Below are 22,173 nucleotides of genomic sequence, written 5' to 3'. Positions count from 1 at the left end.
TGGCTAAAACACCCAACTTCCTTGCCACATCCACTCTCTGACACACAACTGAGCCCCCCTGTGCTGCTCCCTCCACGACCTGGACCGTGATGAGCTGATGAGCAGCAGCAAAGCCACAAGTTGTAAGTCAAGCCTCAGCCTCCGTCTGGGGCTTTTCATCTTTTGAAATGCGCCAGCCACAGGGATAATAATCAATTTGGTGATTCAAATGAGTGTATGTTGGGGAGGTAGGTTTAGAATTATTTAAAAGGAGAGAAGACAACCCCTGAGGAACGAAAGACCACCACCGTCTTGTTCTGCAGAAGACAATGACAGTAGAGGGGAAGCCACGATTTATCAGCAAAATAACGTGTAAGTGGAGTGTAACCTGCAGGCAACGCTCACGCACTTCGGGGATAAAAGCAGGGAAGGTTGCGCACGGCCCCAAGAGGGGCCCGCCGTGCCAGGAGGGGCTGGGCACTGGGCAGCCGATCGTGATCGTGGATGCTGTTTGGCTTGGATAGATGTATGCTTGTGCAGGCTGGGGAGCAGAGAGGCTGAGCTTTCTCACCTGCGCTGGAGTGGGGGGACGTGTGGGATTCTCCCCGCAGAGGCCCTGAGAGGGATGAAGACGGGGGCTGTCTGTCAGCATACCCCCACCCCACCATGTCCCCGGATGTTTGAGTTTGGTTGCGTGTTTCTAACTACATAGGTACTGGGTTCCACCAGACACAGCAAGAGGAACACAGAGACGCCCTCCCCGAGCCTGAGCCTGGCTTTTACATGAGCCCTACCTTTTGCCAAGACTTCTGCTTTCTGCTCTCCTGAGAACTGGGCTACAAGCACACAGCAGCCGGCGGGCGCTTTATAAAACACACAGCCAACGTCTCCCACGCTGTGATGAGGAATGAGATCCCGTCCTTCCCGCCAGGCAGGGCTCCCGTGACGGGGTTCCCTGGGTCCCTCTGCATCTCACGCCACACTCCCTTCAGGCCCCAGTCTTTGTACCTCTCACCTGGAAGGTCCACCATCCAGACTGCACCAGAACTTTCTAGTATTCACTTCGCTACCACGGTTGGCAATGATACGTGCGTGAGTGTGAGTGGTGCTTCCTCTTACCCTGACCCCCTGCACTGTAAGCTCCATAGAGGCAGGGCCATAATGCTTCGTCTGAGAATGCCAGCACCTGCCCGTGCGTGGTACAAGACAGCCGCTTGATAAGATTTGCTGAATGAGTTGTTGAAGTGTAGTAGTTCTTCTTGTTGGGGGAGAGGGAGGATGTCACAGCCTGCAGAGGCGCAGGCAGCTGTCTGGGAAGGGAGTGTGGCCCTGACAGGTCATGAAGAGTCAGGTAGCTCCTTGTTTTGTGCAAGTGCATCATTTTAAACACATGGTAGATATAAAAGCCCCTCCATAGCAGAAACCAAAAGACAAGTTCACGGGCCAGAGCCGTGGATTCAGAGCCCCTGGGACCAAATGAGAGCTTGCGTTGGTGAAAGAGCTGGGTCAATGCTTGCATGCAATTATTCTCCACCTCCAAGGGCAGGCATGAGGGGACTCAGGACTTCCCCCAGGCAGCGGTGGTCCTCCAGGGCAGCGAAGTCTGAGGCCCAGACCACAGCCTGTGCCGGTCCAGCCTCCTCACACACAGCTGGCTGGTGGCCAGCTTCTTTCTCATCTTCCTCTCTGGGAAGTGTCAGCCTCACATCTGCCACAGGAGAGGTAGAGGCCAGGTGGTGGGGACACCCTGGTGACATGATCCAGCGTGGCAGGCGCGGGCTTCTCCCGTGACTCTCCAGGCAAACCTGGCCAGGGCCCACTCCTTGCATGGGACCAGCCTTTCTCCTGTGCTGTCCTCGGCCAGCTCACAGAGGCGAAGCTTCCTTCTCACAGCCAGGGTCGGGGTCCCTGCCTCGGGCATAAAGGGGTGGCACTGTGGGATGGTGCAGAGGACCCAGGTCTCTGGTCCCAACTCCTCTGTGTGACCTTGCCAAAGCCATCGCTTCTCTAGAAAACACAGGCAGAGTGGGGTGTGCAGAGCTCTTGGGTTTCTCCAGGCTTGGAATGCATTCAGCCCATCACGAGTGCACAGTTTCCACTCACCGGGAGCAGGTGTTATCTGTACACCGTCTCTAGCAAAGGCTCAAAGTCACCTCCTCGCTGCTTTCTGCTCCATCACTGGCACCCCAGTCAAGTCAGCCCAAGGGGAGTGGGACAAGGGTATTAGACATGGCAATTGTGGAAGCTGTAGGGTGACGGCAGCTCAATTTGTTTTTGTGGCAAATTCACTTAAATAGATATTTACACCTTCTCAGAACCTTACAGCTAAGAGGGACTCAAGGAATTACAGGTGGTCTCTGATTTAACAATGGTTTGACTTAAGATTTGGGGGCTTTACAGTGGCAAAAGAACGAGGTGCACTCAGGAAAAAACAAGGTCTGGATCTTTTCCCAGCCAGCCACGTGCAGCATGGTAGTCCCTTTTACTTCTGGCAGCACCCACAGCACCCAACTGGTCACATGATCACAAGGGGAAACCAGCGACACTCTGTGTCATGTTGTTAAGCCAGGGTGTTCAGCAGGGATGGCAAATGAAGTGCGTTTTCAGCTTGCACCATTTTCAACCTACGATGGGGTGATTGGGCTGCAACCCCATCGTAAGTCCAGGAGCACCTTGACTCAGAGCCGTCATCGGAGTTGACAAACGAGAAAAGCTGGAAATTTCCCTAAGAGGGAAGTGACCTACGCAAGGTCACGCAGTGAAGAACTGGCCAGGCGCACCGTCTGTGGCCTCTAGATCTCTACTTATTCCAGCCCTCAATCTGAAGCAGGCCAGTCTCTTCAATGCCCCCCACCCTCCTTCCCCAAGGTCAAGCTCTTTCCTAAGGAAGAGGGAGCCAAACAAGCAAGTGCTGGGGCAGCTCCCTCTACACACCTGCACCCAGTGATAGGGCGGACACAGCGTCTCCAGGGTGGAAGGAAGGAAGCTCTGGTGAGTGGGCACCAATCGCACGGCCTGCTGTCCTGCCAGGAGCAGTGTTCCAGGTGGCAGAACATTCACACACCCAACCCACTCTGTTGCCCGAGTCGCTGTTTCCCTAGGCACCGAAAGCACTGGAATGTGCCGATGCGGCAGCACGCACAGGTCTACACGGAGCACCTGCTATTTCTTACTGCCTGCACAGGGAGCTCCCTGGGGGCCTGCACCTGGGTCTCTACTGCTGTCCCCAGGATGTACACAGCCGATCCCAGCGGGGCTCCCTGTGCCGGAGGTCTGGTGAGAAGCTCTGCCTTCACGGAGCGCGGTCTTAGTTGTACCCTCCCTCCCTGGTGGCCATCCCCCTGGACAGCAGTCATCTTTGATTAATAAGTAAAGCAGCAGTGAGCAACGTTTCTCAGACTCTGAAGTTCCCTCCTGTCCAAGTGCTGCCCTGGGACCAACCATGAAAAGAGGTGTTTGTCATCTTTCAAATGGGGCGACTTTGCGGGAACTGGTGGGCCCAGCTGGGCCCTCAGAGAACAGAGGACTTGATGGCTTTCTCACCAAAAGGGAAGACCCAACAGGCATTTTTGGAGGCTCCCTGGCTCCAGTGGATGGGGTCATTACGGTTGCATCACCCTGTGGCTCACCTGTACCCACATCCTCTGAAGCTGTTTCCAGGTGAGGATGTTGCCTTGGGGACCCCCACCATGTACCCCCTTCTTACCACCAGCCCCGGGAGGAGAGGTTGCAGCGGTGGGATTGTCTGAGTCGCAAGCCCAGCTCCTTTCTGTTCCACCCCAGGCTGAGGGCCACGGTAGGCGCATCCAGGAAGTGCATCCATTGACAGTCCACGAAGACTACGGTGGGCCCGGCCCCGACAGGGAGCCTAAACTGCACATCCCAGGGCCACTGCTCCCTGGGCACCAGGCTACACACCGCTGCCGACCCACTGTCTTTTGCCGTGCTTGGATCTGGGGTGTGGAGTTATATCCCTGAGTGGTGGTCAGCAGCCAGCCAGCCCATTGGCTGGCACCTGTCCCACGGACCATAATTAGCTGATAACGCTAATACAATGTGAGTTTGTGCTCCCATAATAGTCTCCTGCTGACAGATAAATGCTGCGGAAATATGATGGCTTTTCCCGAAGCTGTAATGGGCCATTACCGTGGCAGGAAGGCTCACGTCCTGTGACACAGCCGCCATGACACCAAGGACGTCTTGAGCAGATAAACGCTTGGGTTCCCTCACACCAGCGCCACTGTCCCTTTCCTGATCCGAGGTCCCTACCAGGAGTCTCGGAATAACTTCCAGATATTTCAAAGTTCCATTAACTTTTTTTTCTGAGCCTCAAGATCCCACCATCATACAGTGCAACTGTTCATTGAAGCTCTCAGTTTACCACAAGAGACAGCAACCACGATGAGCAGGTGGGCTGGAGGACCAGCAAGTAGAGGTTTGTCGTTCCAAACAAAGCAAAGTGTTTTTTTTTTGTTTTTTTTTTTTTTTACCTCCTAAGCACCAAGAGAATAGGAGGATGTCATGACTGTGATGGCTTTGTCCCCTGCCAAATTTCTGTTGGGGTGGGGAGAAAAGAGGAGTGAGAGGATAACAAAGAGAAAAGGAAGAGGAGGAGGAGGAGGAGGGAGAGGCCCGCGAGAAGACTGCACCTTCATCGTGCCTGGTGACTAAGAGGCATTGAACAGCCAGCTATTGACTGAATGAATCATCTGTCTAATTAAATATTTTCCATTACAGTCGCTGGTGGTTTTTTTTTTTTCTTACAACAAAGAAACTTGACCTTACTTTTGTCTATGTCACATATACATTTATCATTAATATCCTATGACTTTGACATCAGTTTAAGCATAAAATGTAGTTGGTTTCAAATGATAGTAGAAGCAATTGGCTCTGAGGGTCTCATTGTTGGTTGATAACATCGTTTCCTATGTAAGTCTGAGAGCTTTAAATTTTACAGGACAAAGTAAAAACCCAGTGGCCACTGGCAGTGCCACACTTCTGAGGATAAGGGGCCGAGAACACAGGATTCCGGAGGGTCTTGGTGATAGTCAGGTGATAACCTTTTCTTTTGATGATTTATTTTATTTATTTGAAAGGCAGAATGACAGAGAAAGAGAGGGACACACACACACACAGGTTTTCTGTCTGCTGGTTCACTCCCCAGATGTTCACAATGACCAGGGCTGGGCCAGTGGACAGGGAAATCTGAAGCTCCACCCAGGTCTCCCACGTGGGTGGCAGGGGCCTAAGTACCTGGGCCATCTTCTGCTGCCTCCCAGGCACATCAGCAGGAAGCTGGATTGGAACTGGAGCAGCCAGGACTCAAACCGGCACTCCAGTATGGGATGCTGGTGATGTAGCCAGCAGCGATTTAACCTGCTGTGCCACAACGCAAGCCCCCGATGATACTTTCAACTGCAACAAATGCCGGCATCAAGAACGGCCCCAGAAAGGAGGATTTTGTGACAAATTGACAGATGATGCCTGTATCTGCGTTTCTATCCCCAAAGATAAGTCTTAGAGAAACCGTAACAGGTAGAACTAAGAAAACTGATTCTAACACACCATGCACAGGTGGAGAGTGTTATTAATGTGGAAACAAAGAATCGGGTTAGCTGAGCCAGGCTCCCCAGACATAAAATTAAAAACTGGGGACATTCAGGCATGTTTTTATTTCCTAAGGGTTCAAATAAGATAGATCGTCTTAATTATTTTTCAGAATGAAAAGCATTTGATTTTTGCTCGAATAAAATGTTTTATGGAGATGAAGAACACATCAAGTGTTTCCGAGTTTCAGCAGAAATCAAAGGAAGGTGTTTGATAGAGGGCAAAGTGCTGTGTTTCTCTCAGGGGGTAGGGGATGTTTTCTGTGCCAAGGGCCATTCGGATATGCACAACATCATTCACAGGCCATGCAAAACTATCGACTTAAAAATCAGCCTGTGATCTATAGATGGATGGAACTTCAAGTTCTGCCTGTGCTTGCCTTGGCGGGGTCAGACCACATGATCTCACAGCCCTTAGACGACCCATGGGCTGGAGGTTCCCCATCCTTGAGTCCTAATACAGAGCGTTCGAACTGTGTTCCTGAAGGAGAACAGGGGTCAGCCACCCCCTCACAGATGCGGGCCGTAATGAGAGCACTCCCCCGGCGCACTGCCCAGCGGAGTCACACGTGGGCCAGTACTGATTTGGAGGAAGCTTCCAGCGCCACAGCAGGGCCACCGCTGGCAGCTTTCTTCTTCATAAGCTGCCGCAGAATTCCTGCTTTCCAAGCCCTCTGCCCTTCCGAGGGCAAGGCAGGAAGGGAAGCTGTAGAAGAACCAACCAACGAGAGTTTTGAAAGATGGGCAAGAGGCAGTGATCAGTGCCAGGTGTAATATGGAGGAAAAACAGTCACAGCGGCCAGCAGTGACCGTCGGCAGAGACGCAGACTGGAGGAGCCTGGGTGGAGAGCAGTGACCAGAGACACCTGGGGTCAGAGCAGGACGCACGTCACGTCACACCTGCGCATCGCGCTCAGCGGCAGCATACACACTGCTCCGGGGTCACTCCAGCAGCCCGAGCAGAGCAGGGAGCAGCAGTCATTCCGCAGGCAGGCACGGATGGAGTTTTACACTCAGCACTAGGGGACGCGCTTTGAAAGCAAACGGCACAGGTGTTGTAGAAAGGACTAGAAGAGAGGACTAGGTGTCCAAGGCCTCTGCAGGGGGTCCAAATCACACGAGAAGAGTGACAAGCACGGGACAGGTGGGACGAGTGGTCCCACGGAAGGGTAGATATTTGAGTCCAGAAACAGCGCCACACACAAACACCAGGCCTTGACCACCTTCTCCGAACGCCTCCATTTTTCTCTCTCTTGGTCAGCGGCCCCAGCAGGCTGAGTCTCTCCCGTACTGGTAGTGCAGGAGACCTGGCTACCAGGGGCCAGGTGCGATCAACCTGGGAGCTCAGACAGGTGCTCACCTCCCTTGTATTCTCTGCGTGCTGCTCTACGGTGTGATTTCATCTTAGATGTTTTTATTTCTTTATTTTTCATCTACTTGAAAGGCAAAGAGGGAGAGAGAGAGACCTGCCATCTGCTGGTTTACTCCCTAAATGCCTGCAACAGCCAGGACTGGGCCAGGTCAGAGCCAGGAGCCTGGAACTCCAACCTGGTCTCCCACATGAGCTGCAGGGGCCCAAGCTGTCCCCCAGGGTGCGCCTTAGCAGGGAGCTGGATCGGCAGCAGTGCTGGCACTCAAACCCAGTCACTCTCATACGGGGTGCAGGTGCCCAAGTGGCAGCTTAGCCCACTGTGCCATGTGCCTGCCCCTGTCATTTCTTTCTTTAAAACCTCCCAGAAAAGACAGGCATGACAAGTAGGCATCCCTGAGGTTGAGTATAAAGTGGGGACCAGCACAGTGGCCCCCACATCACACAGCCAACATCTCTTCCTGTCTCACTTCTGCTTCCTTCTCACCCTTAGCTCCCAGGCTTGTAGCTGCCAAAGCAGTGTTGGTGCTTTGATGATGCCCCAGTTGCTTTGTCACTAGAGGACCAGGGTGGAGACAAAGACTGAATCAGGGACCCAGCCCTGCACCAGCCACCCAGCCGCCCACCCGCTCAGACACTCTGGGTCTGGTCCAGGCAAGACGTTCAGGTCCTTCAAAGCCAACCAATGGTGGCCTGGCCCAGTAGTCCTTCCCTGCCTTGTGCTTTGTCTCTTTTCCTCCAAACCTAGGAGGCTAAGCACCTATTTCCTCTCCCTTCGCCTGGGTTTTCTCTGCACTGAGCTAAGATACCTCCATGGGTGACCACCCTCTGCTCACATATGCATCCACCCAGCAACAGCTCCAGGTTACAACTTTGAGCAACAAGAGAGCCAAGGGACAGTGGTTTCAAGACTAGGAGCCCGTTGTCTCTCGCAGGACATTTTCCAGGCCAGGTAATTTCACCTTTGTGCTCTGCCGCCCTTAACATGTTTGCCTGAACCTTCAGCCTGCTCCGCCTTGGTTGAGGGGGGTTCCTAGGTTGTCATCCAGCCGTGCCCAAACTCAGAGAGGGAATGAATGCAAATGTGTCGATGTGCTGAGTGCAACGTCCCTCCTTAGTTCTCTAGTCTGGTTTTTGTTGGTTGTCTGTGTGTTTCAACTTACATGTATTCCAGAGAAAAATCTTTCCTGGGAGCTACAGTCCTACCTACAACCCAGCAGACTTGTCTTCACTTCTTACTGGCCAGAATGCAGCCACGTGCTCACCCAGACCAATCAGTCACTGTCAAAGGAGCAATGGCCCTCCAAGCCAGGCTTAAGATACGTTTAGTGCCTGAAGGTAGAGAAGAGGCTCAGTTTTCCTGAACACCATGATGCTTAAGAATTGGGGCAGGTGTGTGACACGGCCACTGAGTCGCTGCTTGGATTCCCTTATGGGTATACATGGCTGGAGTCCCGGCTACTCCACTTCCAACCCAGCTTCCTGCTGATGCACATCCTGGGAGACAGCAGGTGACGGCTTCAGTACTTGGAACTCTGCCACCCACATGGGAGACCCAGATGGAGCTCCTGGCTCCTGGCTTCAGCCCGACTCAGCCCTGACTATTGCAGGCACTGGGGGAGTGAACCAGTGGCTGGAAGAGCTCTCTCTACCTGCCTCCTTGTCTCTATCTCTGTCTCTCTCTCTATAGAGATGGTAGCAGATGGTATCTCTACTTTTCAAATAAAATGAAAATAAATAATTTTTTTAAAAAAAAGAACAAACAAATCCACTTCTATTGGAAGAGGAAGCAGGAGCGGCGCTTGGGTTGACCACCAGCAAAGTCTGGTGCTGTGCAAGGTGAGGCAGTGGGCGCAGACAAGTGATGAGAGGGGCCTCATTTGTGCAGAGCAGCGGTAACCTGATGTGCAGCCTCACCTTGCTCCAGCAGGTCAAAGCTGCGATCGTAGAATACCCCTGCTGGTCTACATCCTAAACGTCACATTCGCATGTTTTTATTTACCAGTTCCTGAACACAAAGTGGATGCCACATGGAAGCTCTGATGTCCACACACACACACACATGTGCACGTGCAAACTCTGTAGGTGTTTCAGGACTAAATTCTCCGCAGCTCCAACTTCTTGCAGCTCCCTGAAAGCACAGCTTGTGTCTCAGCCCCACGTGCTACACATCCCTGAGTCCGAACAGTAGATTCGAAGCAAACGCTGACAGCACAGGGATTCTAAAGACACATGCAACCAAGTTACTTCAATCTTGTCATTCCACGGGATCACTTGCAATTTGCATTTGCATTTAAAGCAGAAAACAGTGAAACAGCAGGAGCTCTGAGCTGCCATATTTGCTAGGTTCAAATATCAGTTCACACATGTCCAATGCAATGCATTTGACGGCTCTTAAAGTAGAAATGTAGGGGCCGGGGCTGTGGTGTAGTGGGTAAAGCCTCCACCTGCTTGCTGGCATCCTATATGGGCGCTGGTTTGAGTCCCAGCTGCTCCACTTCCTATCCAGCTTTCTGCTATGGCCTGGGAAAGCAGTAGAAGATGGCCCAAGTCCTTAAGCCCCTGCACCCACGTGGGAGACCTGGAAGAAGCTCCTGGCTCCTGGCTTAGAATTGGTGCAGCTCTGGCTGTTGCAGCTATTTGGGGAGTGAACCAGCAATGGAAGACACCCCCCCCCCCCAATCTCTGCCTCTGCCTCTCCCTCTCTGTAACTCTGCCTTCCCAGCAAATAAATAAATCATTAAAAAAATAGAAATGTAGTCTTTGTTTTGAATTGTTTGTGGGTTGCTTTAAAATTCATCAATGAATTAAAAACAGTATTTATTATTAACCATTAGGCAATTTGTACTTTTTTGACAGCTAGAGTTAGACAGTGAGAGAGAGAGACAGAAAGAAAGGTCTTCCTTCCATTGGTTCACCTCCCAGATGGCTGCTACGGCCAGAGCTACGCCGATCCAAAGCCAGGAGCCAGGTGCCAGGTGCCTCCTCCTGGTCTCCCATGTGGGTACAGGGGCCCAAGACTTGGGCCATCCTCTACTGCCCTCCCGGGCCACAGCAGAGAGCTGGACTGGAAGAGGAGCAACCGGGACTAGAACCCGGTGCTCATATGGGATGTTGGTGCCACAGGAGGAGGATTAACCAAGTGAGCTACAGCGCCGGCCCCAAGCAATTTGTATTTTTTAAGATGTTTATTTTGAAAGTCAGAGTTACAGAGAGAGAGAGAGAGAGAGAGAGAGAGAAAGAGAGAGAGAGAGAGATCTTCCATCCACCAAAGCCAGGAGTTAGGAGTTTTCATCAGGATCTCCCATGTGGGTAGCAGGGGCCCAAACACTTGGGCCATTTCTTACTGCTTTCCCCAGGCATTAGCAGGGAGCCGGATCAGAAGTGGAGCTGCTGGGACATGAACTGGTGCCACATGGGATGCTGAGGTCACAGCAGTGGCGTTACCCATTCCGCCACTATGCCAGCCCCGGTGTGGTCACTATTAAGAATGATCTGGTTGTGTAGAGGAGGACGGTTGTTAAAAACAGTCCAGCCCAGGTGTCAGGTACTCCAGGTCCACCACAGCCATGCCCACCTCCCTTCCTACCCCTAGGCTGGGTGAGTGGTCTTGAGAAACAGAAAAAGGCAACTCACCACACTGCCCAAGAACAATCTTAAAATAACTCATCTCCAAACAGCAGTACAAACCATCCCTGAGACCTGGAAGTCCTCAGAAATCCACACACACCCCCATCACCATTTGCCTGTCAACGCCATCTTTCTCTAACTGCATGACTGCCTTCTATCAAACCCCAGCCCTGCGACAGAAACTCTGTTGTCATCCATGGCTGGCTTCTCGTTTTGGCCAATCACCAAAGCTGTAGCACATTCACTTCCTGCCCCTCGCTCGTTGGGTACGTAGAGTGTGCCAGCTGAAGCCCAAGTCTCCAGAGCAAGGCCCGAGAGGGGGCAGTGAGGGGATCAGCACGGCCAAGCACCAACTCCGTGCTGGGCACTTGGCACTGTCCCAGGCCTCACCCCACGTCAGGTGGGCACCTGCATTCTCATTTCATAGATCGAGGAGAAAACAGAAGCTCTGCGGGTGAATGGCTCAAGGCCAGAAGACAATCTGGGATGAGAACCCACGTCTGGTTCACCCCCAAAACTCTGCTCTCTATCCCTGGAATCACATCCGCTCAACAGAGCCCATGCCGGTGGAACATCCTGTCCCTGCGCCAGGTTTCTGTGGGCTAGCCTGGGAACCTGATCACGATGCTCACTGGGAGCCTGATCATGATGCTCACACGCCAAGTTACAACCAACCAATCTACAAGAGGGCTCACAGCTTTTTGGGAGGCCGGTGTGGGCCAGAGCTATCTATCTCTCCTGCTTGTGAACTTAGCAAGGTATGCTCATTCTTAACAGAAAAATTCTTTCACATCAGAACGAGAGCTGCTCTCAGCACTGAAGGGAGACCACGGGAGAAGGAATGCAGCGTTGGGGAGAAATCACTGCTGTGTGGAATGACGCCAGAGGGCGAATTTTAACTCCCTCTGACTTGGAGACGGTGAAGGGCAGCCGGAAGGAGGAGGAGGGGGTGACGACAAGGAGGACTGCCCTCTGCCAAGCAGAATTTCCCCATTAGGGCCAATTTGCTTGGTTGGAGCTGGTTCAAATGGGAATTCTGCAGCCAGCTGGATGCCCTCGACGGGTTTCTGCAGACACACCCAAGAAATGAGGAGGTGCTTTCTGGAGGCAGAACACACTCCCGGATAAAGAGCGCTCCTTACTCCATACTCCCGCTTCCCTTCTGAAAGGCCACGCCGGGACCAAGTGCGCAGTTTCACTTTCCTGTTTCAACCTGCACTCATTTCCTTGTAGTGCCCGGATCCTCGGCTAACCCAGCCATCCAGCCAAGGAGCTTCCCTCCTCACTCCGCTTGCAAAGGCTGGGCTGGAGGCTGGGTCTTTACAGAGACTTGGTTGGTGCCTCAACTCTTCCATGGCCACTTGGCTGGTCCACAGAGGAGACTCCAGCAGTACAAATGTTTTTGCTTCTGGGATCACAAAAGCATTACTTGAAAGCGATGGTTTTCCTACTTTTTAAAAAAGAGCCAAAAACAGGACTGGCGCCGCGGCTCACTAGGCTAATCCTCCACCTAGCGGCGCCAGCACACCGGGTTCTAGTCCCGGTCGAGGTGCTGGATTCTGTCCCGGTTGCCCCTCTTCCAGGCCAGCTCTCTGCTGTGGCCAGGGAGTGCAGTGGAGGATGGCCCAAGTGCTTGGGCCCTGCACCCCATGGGAGACCACAATAAGTACCTGGCTCCTGCCATTGGATCAGTGCGGTGCGCTGGCCGCAGCGCGCCGGCCGTGGCGGCCATTGGAGGGTGAACCAACGGCAAAGGGAGACCTTTCTCTCTGTCTCTCTTTCTCACTGTCCACTCTGCCTGTCAAAAAAAAAAAAAAGCCAAAAACAGTCATCCTTTAGATGGCACTGTACATAGAAATATGACTTGGAAAGCAGAAAGATGTAGCTCTTCCAATTTAGGTCATTGCGAAGAAACGACCATGCTGATCCCACTCAGTCCTTCTGCCACCCCACAAAGTCCACAAACTACCCATCAGAGTCCCAGCTGCCCCACTTTGAATCCAGCTCCCTGCTAACATGCCTGGGGAAAGCAGTGGAAGACGGCTCAAGCGCTTAGACCCCTGCTACCCAGGTGGAGTTCCAGGCTTTGGCTTCAGCCTGCCCAGCCCTTGGAGAGTGAACCAGCAGATGGAAGTTACCCCTCTGTGTGTGTGTGTGTGTGTGTGTGCCTCCCTCTAACTCTGCTTTTCAAATGAATAAATAAGCCTTGATCAAAACTATGTCTCAGCAATCATTCGCTCAGTCATCAGTCAATCAAGCATCGCTACCACGAATCAGACGCGTGCCTAGAAGGACCTTCCTTCTGGAGGCGCCAGGGCTGAGTGAGACAAGACCGTGGTTAGAAGTCAGCAACTGCTCCCATACCCCTGCTCCCTGTGTGAGTATCTTCTTCCATCCAGGTTGTGGAGCTGGCTTTGCAGCGCACTTGTGAGCCAGGACCAAGCCCCCCATCATGGGTCGTGTGGCTTGGTTGTTCTCAACCAGCACTATGATGTATAGGTGGTTTCACACCAGGTTTGAAGCCGATACCAGGAATATTAATACTGATCCAGAAGAGCACTGGTTTTGGCACCTGGCAGACCTGAGTTCAAATCCTTGCCCTGTCTTCATTAGCAACAGGGCCCTGGGACAACACGCAAACTCTCTGCCTGTGTTTTTCCTCAAACTTCAAAATGGTTTGTTGTGTGCCTGGCATAGTGGGTAAAGCCTTCACCTGCGACATTAGCATCCCATATAGGCAACTGGTTCAAGTCCCAACTGCTCCACTTCAGATCCAGCTCCCCACTAATGTGCTTGGGAAAAGTAGCAGAAAATGGCGCAAGTGCTTGGGCCTCTGCCACCTGCCGCCCATGTGGGAGACCTGGATGGAGTTCCAGGCTCCTGGCTTCGGTCTGGCCCAGCTCCAGCTGTTGCAGTCATCTGGGGAGTGAATCAGCAGATGGAAGACCTCTGTTTGTCTGTCGGTCTCCCCACCACCACCACCAACATAACTCTGCCTTTCAAATAACTACAACGAAACTTAAAAAGATGGTTTGTTGCAGGGTAACATGTATAAAGCACTTTGCACTGAGTCTGTCTCACAGCAGGTGGTAAAAAGACACTGATCCAATTCCTTTCTTTCCTGAAGGGAGGTCCTGAGCTCAGCTCTGGGCCCAGGTGCCTGATTTTCACAGTGATCCTCTCCCCTACGACCTACCCAGTGTCTACATTGCACCATACCTTGGTGAGACCTAGCCTCACCACCCCCCACCCCCAGAGAGCGTCAGCTGAGGTGTTAGCCCCTGGTGGGCCACCCGAATCCCTCTCACAGGTTCCCCTCTCTGCCCCATCCCATGTCCAGACCCTAGAAGATGGAGCACATCTTTCCAGATGGGGCTGGAACACAGCTGTAGAAAGGCCAGCCACCTGCTACCCACCTTCCCGCGAGCTCCCTGACTACATAACCCAATACCCAGCCCCTCACGGTGAGCCACAGAGTCCTGTGCAAGGTCAGGGCTAAGGCCACATTGTCAGGACCAGCGTGAGGGAGGCCGTGGGTCTGTTTAGAGTCTACTTTGTGGTTCACATGTAAGTTCATGCCAATCTAACCCTCCACGGGTATCTGAGTCTTTCCACTGGCATACAAAGAGCCGCCAATCCTGCAGCCTGAGACTCACTCCATCCTTGAAATCCTCCCATCTGCTGCCCAGACAACCCTCAGGAGGGTCCTTCAGAGACGGATTAAGTCCCATTTCCTAATCTTAGAGCAAGAGTCACCAACGCATAACAACTCAAACACTAGCTTGTCTGTTGCCAAGGACCTTGTGGAGGTAATGGAGAGACAGTGCTATTTCTTCTCCTGTAGCTGAGGCCAAGAGGACCTGACCGCCTTGAGGTCACCTGTCCCCCCCCCATCTCAAAGGACCTCTCAATGCACCCCCCTTGAGTGCCACCAGACAACAGCTCAGGCAGAGAAGCTCGTGAGCCAGCGTCCCCACCTGCCTGGCCACAGGGCAGCCACGTCATCAGGATATATTGGGCCCATCTTCGATGCATGATGGTCTCGATGAAATGGACCCAGTGACAACTTCCTAAGTGTGTTCCTTCATGATCGGGTCACCAGCAATGTGAGTGAGCCTGCTCCCCAGTGTCCACAGAAGGAGTCAGTGGGAGCACCTGCTGGCAGGGCGGGCGCACGTATAAGGTGCATGCAGACAGGGACCTTGCTGGCTCAAAGCAGCTCCTGGATCTTGCCAGCCCATGGTCAGAGGCGGAACAGTACCTTCCCTTTGTCTGAGAAGGGGGAGTGAATAAAGCCAAAGAAAGACCCCCCCTCCAGGTGACACTCCCAGGTCCCTTCTTGGTAGGGGAGTGTACAGAATGAAAAGATATTGAAGATTAGCAGCATGTCCTTGGAGCTGAGGCTGGAGCAAGTCAGAAGATAAACAGGACTTACAGATCTGCGAGCACTTACGGGGCAGAGCAACAGGCATCCTTCTCATCTAAGTCTTGTGACGGTCAATGCTGGCTAACGCGACAGATAAAGGAGCCCTCGAGGTGGCAGCCCTGCGGAGGTGCCCCAACGGATCCAGCCACGTACACTCAAGAGGAGAGATGGGTGGACACACGGTCTGGTTGCTCAGAGCCCAGCAAGTCCTCAGGGCCACGTTCTGCCACCCACCGCTGCGTGCAACAGGTATGCGTTCCTGCCCAGTGCTCCGTCCTGCCCACTGGGTCTCCAGGGCTTCCAGCCACCTACACGCACAGTGGGCGTGTCCTGCTCTCCGTCTCCACTGTGGTTTCACAGTGCGGATCACAGGTCATGTGCTGGGAGCTGAATCCCCAATGCAACAGGTTGAGAGGTGGCGGCTGTCACAGGTGATGAGGCCACGAGAGCTCTGGCCTGGTGAAGGGGTTAACGCCACTCTCAGGAGTGGGCTCGTTATCGCCAGTGAGTGGCGCTGCCTTCCTCTCTCTCTCTTTGCTGTCTCCCTCTGTTCACGTGCACCTGCACACTCACCACTCACGTGCACTTTTGTCCTCCGGGATGATGTAGCACAAAGTCCCTTGCCAGAGGCAGGCGCTTCAACCATGAACTTTGCAGCCTCCAGCGCCGTGAGCAATCCATCTCCTCTCTTGTCCAGTGCCCCGACCCTGGTGCTCTGTTCACAGCAGCACATAGTGGCCTAAGACGTTCCCTTTTTCCAGTCCGCATGTCAAGCACACCAGGCTCTGCTCTGGAGTCCCAGGGATCTTGGCATCCACAGGCAGGGAGGGAGCAGAGGGCGATGGTAAAAAGCAAGTTCCCACAGGAGGAAGCCCAGTGGCTCCAACAGGACCCCAGGGAGAAACACGCCAGTGCCATGCAGGACAGGAGGGGCCACGCAGGACAGGAGGGGCCCTGCACACGGCAGGAGGGACCCGGAGCAGCAGCAGGGGCACCGGCCGCCAGCAGGGGCTCTCCAACTGCCACGCACCTCCAGGGAAGGGAGGAAGAGAAGCCCCTGGCACGGGCATCCTTCCTCGCAGCCCACTTTAGGAATGGCGCCCAGTGCAGCCTTAGTTCTCACTTTCCCCTCTTCTTTTTCTATTATGTCCTCTTTAGAAGAGCCAGGAAATAGGGAGAGGGAAGAGTCCTGAGGGTTGGTTGCTGGGTCCCGCCATACCTGAAGACCGATCTGTCCTTGGCAGAGCAGATATGCGAGCCACGTGTCCTGGCAAACACAGACCTTGCCACCTTGCCTCTTGGAGCTCTTCCCGCTCACTCCTTCCTCTGCCTCCTCTCTCCTGCCCTCCCTCCCCAAAGTCTGCCTCCTGTGCCAGCCTACAAGGGACCATGACGGCACTGACCCCAGAGGCTGGTTCTGAGGATGGAACGAGGCCGGGTGCATGAAGCCCTCTATATTGTGCCTGGCATGGGCCAACTGCTCAGTAGTGGCTGCTTGTTGGCTTTTAACCCTACAAAAGGCACTACAAACCAAATATTACCTGGGTCCCTTATGAGTGCCGGCTTGAGTTATAGCCGCTCTGCTTCCCATCCAGCTCTCCACTATAGCCTGGGAAAGGAGTGGAAGATGGTCCAAGTCCTTGGGCCCCTGCACCCATGTGGAGACCTGGACGAAGCTCCTGGCTCCTGGCTTTGAATCGGCACAGTTCTGGCCGTTGTGGCCATCTGGGGAGTGAACCAGCAAATGGAAAACCTCTCTCTCTCTCTCTCTCTCTCTCCCCCCCATGCTTTCTCTGTGTAACTCTGACTCTCAAGTAAAGTAAATAAATCTTTGAAAGTCAGAGTTACACAGAGTGAGAAGGAGAGGGAGAGAGAGAGAGAGAGAGAGAGAGGAAGGTCTTCCATCCACTGGTTCACTCCCCAGTTGGCCACAACGGCCAGAGCTGTGCCGATCTGAAGCCAAGAGCCAGGTGCTTCCTCCAGGTCTCCCATGTGGGTACAGGGGCCCAAGGACTTGGGCCATCTTCCACTGCTTTCCCAGGCCATAGCAGAGAACTGGATGGGAAGTGGAGCAGCCAGGACTTGAATTGGTGCCCATATAGGATGCTGGCACTGCACGCAGTGGCTTTACCCGCTATGCCACAGCACCAGCCCCTTTCAGCATTTTTACTGAAGTACAACACACAGAGAGAAATGCTCCCCTAGCCTAAGTGTAGAGGTGGCTCAATTTTCACAAAATGAATGCATCCGGGGACCCAGCATCCAGTGCAACAAATCAACCATGGCCAGCGCTTCAGGTCCTTGTCATGTCCCCATCACTACCTCTGCCCTCTTTATTTCAGTTTTTAAAATGTTTTTAAAGATTTATTTTATTTATTTGAAAGGCAGAGTTAGAGAGAGAGAGAGAGAAAGGGAGAGACACAGAGAGGTCTTCCACCTGCTACTTCACTTCCCAAATAGCTGCAATTCCTGGGGCTAGGCCAGGACAAAAGCAGGAGCCAGGATCTCCATCCAGGTCCCCACGTGGGTGGCAGGAGCCAGAGCACTGGGGCAGCCTCTGCTGCTTCCCCAGGTGCATTAGCAGGGAGCTGGATGGGAAGCAGAGCAGCCGGGTCTCCAGCTGGTGCTCATGTGGGCGGCCAGCATCACAGGTGCAACTTAATCTTCCCATGCACCACACAGCTGGCCCCCATTTCATTGTTTTTCTCGTTGCAGGAATATCTCAAACCAGGAACATTCCTTTAAAGGAAAGCTACCATCCTAATCATCTCGCGTCAATCACCTCGGCTGTGCTCCGCCCCCTCGCGCATGGATTTCGCGTGGTGTGCCCTTGACCTTGTTGTCACCCGCACGTCCCCTGAGGCTGCACGCTCCCGCACACCGTGTGGAACAGGCCCACGGTCTGGCCGTTCCCCACATCGAAGTGGCTGCTGTTCTGCGACAAAGCTCCTGGGGTCTCACCCGTCCTTCCTTTTGGAATTGTATTCCCTTAGAATCAAGTCAGAGGCCTGGAAGGTGTTCTTGGCCATGGGTTTTAGAAATGCAGATCCCACTTTGAATAAAACTCGTGTGTCTTTCTGGTCTCCCAGAATCTCAGATTTCTGGATCTAGGCTCCTCTCTCCCACATCCCTGTGAACCCAGAAAAGCTGGTAGCACTGGGCAGGAGTGGTGGGCACTGGCAGAAGACCCCGACTCCCGAGTGGGATGGGCTGCAGCTTGGCAGGGACCCCAGGGAGGAGCCCCGACAACCCCCAGGGGGGTACGCAGAGAGGGACGGGGTTCAGGGGACCCCCCACAACTGCTCTGTGAGGCCATCTAAGGTCCAGCGAGGCCCTTTCTCACCGCAGGAGCCATAAAGCTCAGCAGGTAGAGGCAGCATGAAGTTGGACAGGGAACAGGATGGCGCTCAGCCCTCAGCAGCCACGCCGCCCAGAGCCCACCCAGGACCACGCGGCGTGAGCATCTGTCCGTGTCCCAAGAGACTTTCCTGTTCCCCTCAAAAGGTGGGCGGTGCCCAGCAGGCAGGATAAGCCTGGAGGGAGCGCAGAGCTGGGGACCTAAGGACAGAGCGCAAACACGGGGCCATGTGAGACAGGCAGGCCACATGGCCGTGGGTCAGAAGGCAGGCGGGGACTAGGAGAAAGCAGGCTGCGGGCTGAGATGAAACGTTCGCTTGGTCCTGATGGAGTCAGTTGACAGCTGCGGCTTCAGAGTAACATACGGCGGTGTAATCTGAGCAAGCCCCTCGGCCTCTCTGTGCCTCCGCCTCCTGGTCTGTAAACTGGGGGCACAGAGTAGCTGCCCCCAGGGGCTACTGTGAGGATTAGTCAGTGGCTGTGAGAACACCCTTAGGCAGGCGCATTCCACAGCCGCTGGCACACACTGCAGAAGTGGGTGCTTTGCTGGAAGACATGGCCCAGCAGAGAGAGAGGGAAAACATTCCGCCGGTGCCCCCGGTGCTAGCCCGCATGCCCACAGCAAGTGCTCCAGGAGAAACCCTGCCGCTTCCCCGAGTCTTCAGCCACGCAATTGCCCACCCACTCCTGGGGAAATTGACAAGTCAGGGACAGCCACTGCTGCCATGTCCACCTCGGGCACCCGGGGCTCCAGCTGGGCACGGTGGGGAGCAAGCAGAACCCACCTTCTCTTTGCCGGAGCCCAGGAGCCCCCTGCCCTTCCCCTCTAGCCACCCCAGAGGTGTGGGGGAGGGCAGAGATGACGGAAGAGGAGCAGCTGATCCTTGGTCCCCGGGGCCTCTTCAGTGTGGGGCTCCCTCCAGGGGGAGCAGCAGTCCAGGGCTCCCGCCCACTGCACAGCCTCGCAAGGAACCCCATTTGCCCCCATTCTACAGAGGAGGAAACTGGGGCCTCCCCTGCACATCTGGCACTGCCCAGCCATGCGCTGACCACAAAGGGGACACAGACGGGACAGAAGACCTGCTCCTTCTCCCAAAGCTGCATCTACCGTGGCAGGGACATTCCCACAAATGAGCCACCTTGACCCAAGGTCGCCCACCCAGGACGCGGCTTGCATGCAATGTGCTGGGGGCGGCCGTGAGCCCAATAGGGAGACAGGTGAGGCATGAGCCCGGCCTTGCATGTCGGAGACAGCACAGGCGGGCAGTGGTTCGGGGATAAGGGGAGTGGGATAGCAAGTGGGGTCCTTCACAGACAATTGTGTTCTGGGCTGTCAGTGTCACTGGCTACCTGGTGCCTGCTTTACATTGCAAGGAAGATTGCCCAGGAAGACACCCGTCCAGGGAGGCAGGTGTATCCAATGGATGAGATCTTTCAAGGGGAGACCCCAGGGAGTAAAACAAATGCTGACTTTAATTTCTCCCCCCCTTGGCCCACGCAAGAGGGCCCAGGACGTCCCTGCAAACGCGAGGAGTGCTCTCCCATCCCGGGCACCCTCAGGTTCCTGTGGCCCAGCCCCTCCCCTCATCCTGCTCTCTCACAAGTCTCTGGCCTGAGATGCTGCGCACTGTCTGGTTCCCTCTGCGGAGGTGGATGAGTCCCTCACCCTCTGTGCCCTCAGTGTTTCCACCTCTATAATGGGCCATTTCTCCCCATCCCTCCTGCCTGGGCAAGCCCTGCTCCCCAGGAAAGACTGCTATTCTCGGGGTCTGCCTCCATCCCACGTGCCTGGTGCTCTGCTAGGCAGGGGCACAGCAAATCCAGACACGGAACAGCCTCAGCTCTCAGCATCAGACAACCCAGGGCCAGAGGCACACAAGCAAGCCAGGTGAGGGGACATGGAGAGATGGGGATGGAGGGGGGCTCCTGTGGGAGAGCTCGCAGACAAGTGTGCCAAGGAGGGTGTTCAAAACAGAGAGGCTGGGGCCGGTGCTGTGGCACAGCAGGTTAAGCTGCTCTTGCGATGCTGCCATCCCATAGGGGTGCTGGTTCGAGTCCCAGCTACTCTACTTCCCATCCAGCTCCCTGCTACTGCACCTGGGAAGGCAGTGGAAGATGGCCCAAGTACTTAGGTCCCTGTACCCACGTGGGAGACCTGGATGGAGTTCCAGGCTCCTGGCTTTGGCCTGGCCCAGTCCCAGCCTCCGCAGCCATTTGTAACGTGAACCAGCAGATGGAAGATCCCTCTTCTCTCTGTCTCACCCTCTCTCTCTGTAACTCTGCCTTTCAAATAAATACATAAATCAATCCTGAAATAAATTAAAAAAAAAAAAAAAACACAGAGAGAGGCCAGGGCACTGGAGCAGGACTAAGGATGTGGGATGCAGGGGGAGGCAGCAGGGCGTGGCGGGGCCAGTAGCTTAGAGCCACACTGTCAGGATCCCACCCCTGCCCTGTGTGATACTGGACAAATCAGGAAACTGTGCCTCAGTTTCCTCATAGGTGCCACCGTCCTCATACGTCCCACTGTCCCGAAAAACGAGTTATAGGAAGATACTCTGGAAGTTGGTGGAAAATGGAATTAAAAGACAAGTTTATTTGTGGTGCAACAGATTTAAAACTCCACACACAGGAAGGGGTTCGTGGAAAATGTGTTTTACGCTAACGCTGTGCCATCTCAAAAATGCCTGCACCAGAATCAGTGTTAATCTTCACATTCCATTTTCCACGCGCTCAACAGAAGCGTGAGCTTAGTGCTTCACAGACGTGCGAGACGCTGAGGGTGGGTGAGCCAATGCCTGCGTGGGCCTGCAGCAGAGGCTCCAGGCTCCTGGCTCCTGGCACGCGGGGAGCCCGGACCCCGCGGCAGCCATGGCTGCACGACTTGCAGGCCTTCTAGCTCGGCGTCCTGGTCCCACGCCGCAGAGTGGGGACTGACAAAGCCTCCCCTCAGCTATGCGCCCTCCTCCAAGGGCCAATGAGGAGCCCGCGCCCTGAGACCACCCGGGAAGAGGGGGCGTTGCCAGCTCTCCGTCTTCCCCTGGCTCTCCAGGGCCCGGGTCTCTCCTGGTCTCCCCAGCACAGTGGCCTGCGCACCTGCGAGGCCGCAGAGCCTTGGGCCGTGCACACGGTGGGGGAAATCCTCGGCGCAGCCGCCTGCGGGCCGTGCGCCACCAGAGGGCGCGCGGGATCTCAGAGAGCGCGGAGCGCTGGGCCGTGAGCCCCGAGCGCGGGTAGGCGGGAGCGCGCGTGGGCCGGGATGGAGGACTCTGAGAAATGACGCGACACGGCACTACACTCCCCCTGGGCGCGGGGGCTGCCATGCGGTCCTCCCTGTGCCACTCTAAGACGATGCTGTGTCCCCAGCTTGCAGCTGGAGACGCTGAGGCCCTACCTGCTGGATGTCCCACAGCTGGCCACGGCCACACCAGGGATTTGACCCGGCATGGCCTGGCCCCAGGGCCCGTGCTCTTCCCCAGCGCCCTGCAGTGGCCCGTTCTCCCTCCCCTCGAGGGTCACTCGCGTTCCCAGCAGCAGCGCACGGGATAAGGCCAATCAGCCCTCCCCCGCAGAAGCAGCGCTGAGCAGCTGCGGTCTCACTGGGCAGGCTGGCCCCACCCCAGCTGCCCCCCAAAGCCGGCACCAGGACGGCCTCCAGCACATTCGGATCAACTCACGTCTAGCGCTCACTTCCTGCACGTGTTTCCCTGGGTTCTCACACAGTCCTCCCCATCCTTCCCATTTTACAGATGGGGAAACTAAGTCAAGGAGTTCAGTGATTTTCCTCTCTCAGCCTCACCATCACA

At 54.8% G+C, this 22,173-nt stretch overlaps 1 protein-coding gene across 3 annotated transcripts in view; it reads right to left on the bottom strand.

Annotated features, from left to right (window-relative positions):
- ESRRB (estrogen related receptor beta) overlaps positions 1-22,173 on the bottom strand; it is a 168,055-nt gene that overhangs the window by 105,608 nt on the left and 40,274 nt on the right. Inside the window, exon 1 of one of the 3 annotated variants that reach the window (XM_089322418.1) lies at positions 3,686-3,909. The exons of the other annotated variants lie outside the window; for them this stretch is intronic. Within the exon in view, the coding sequence (XP_089178544.1) occupies positions 3,686-3,798 (113 nt within the window). The 5' untranslated portion in view covers positions 3,799-3,909. Of the gene's footprint in view, positions 1-3,685; positions 3,910-22,173 lie in introns of those variants that run through there. 3 annotated transcript variants of the gene reach the window in all.

This window comes from Oryctolagus cuniculus, chromosome 20 (assembly GCF_051225735.1).
Source record: "Oryctolagus cuniculus isolate XC-2025 breed Fujian yellow rabbit chromosome 20, ASM5122573v1, whole genome shotgun sequence".
In the NCBI taxonomy this organism is placed as follows: Eukaryota; Metazoa; Chordata; class Mammalia; order Lagomorpha; family Leporidae; genus Oryctolagus; species Oryctolagus cuniculus.
The sequence above is the reverse complement of the archived record's forward strand: the minus strand, read 5'-3'. Positions and strand labels throughout refer to the sequence as shown.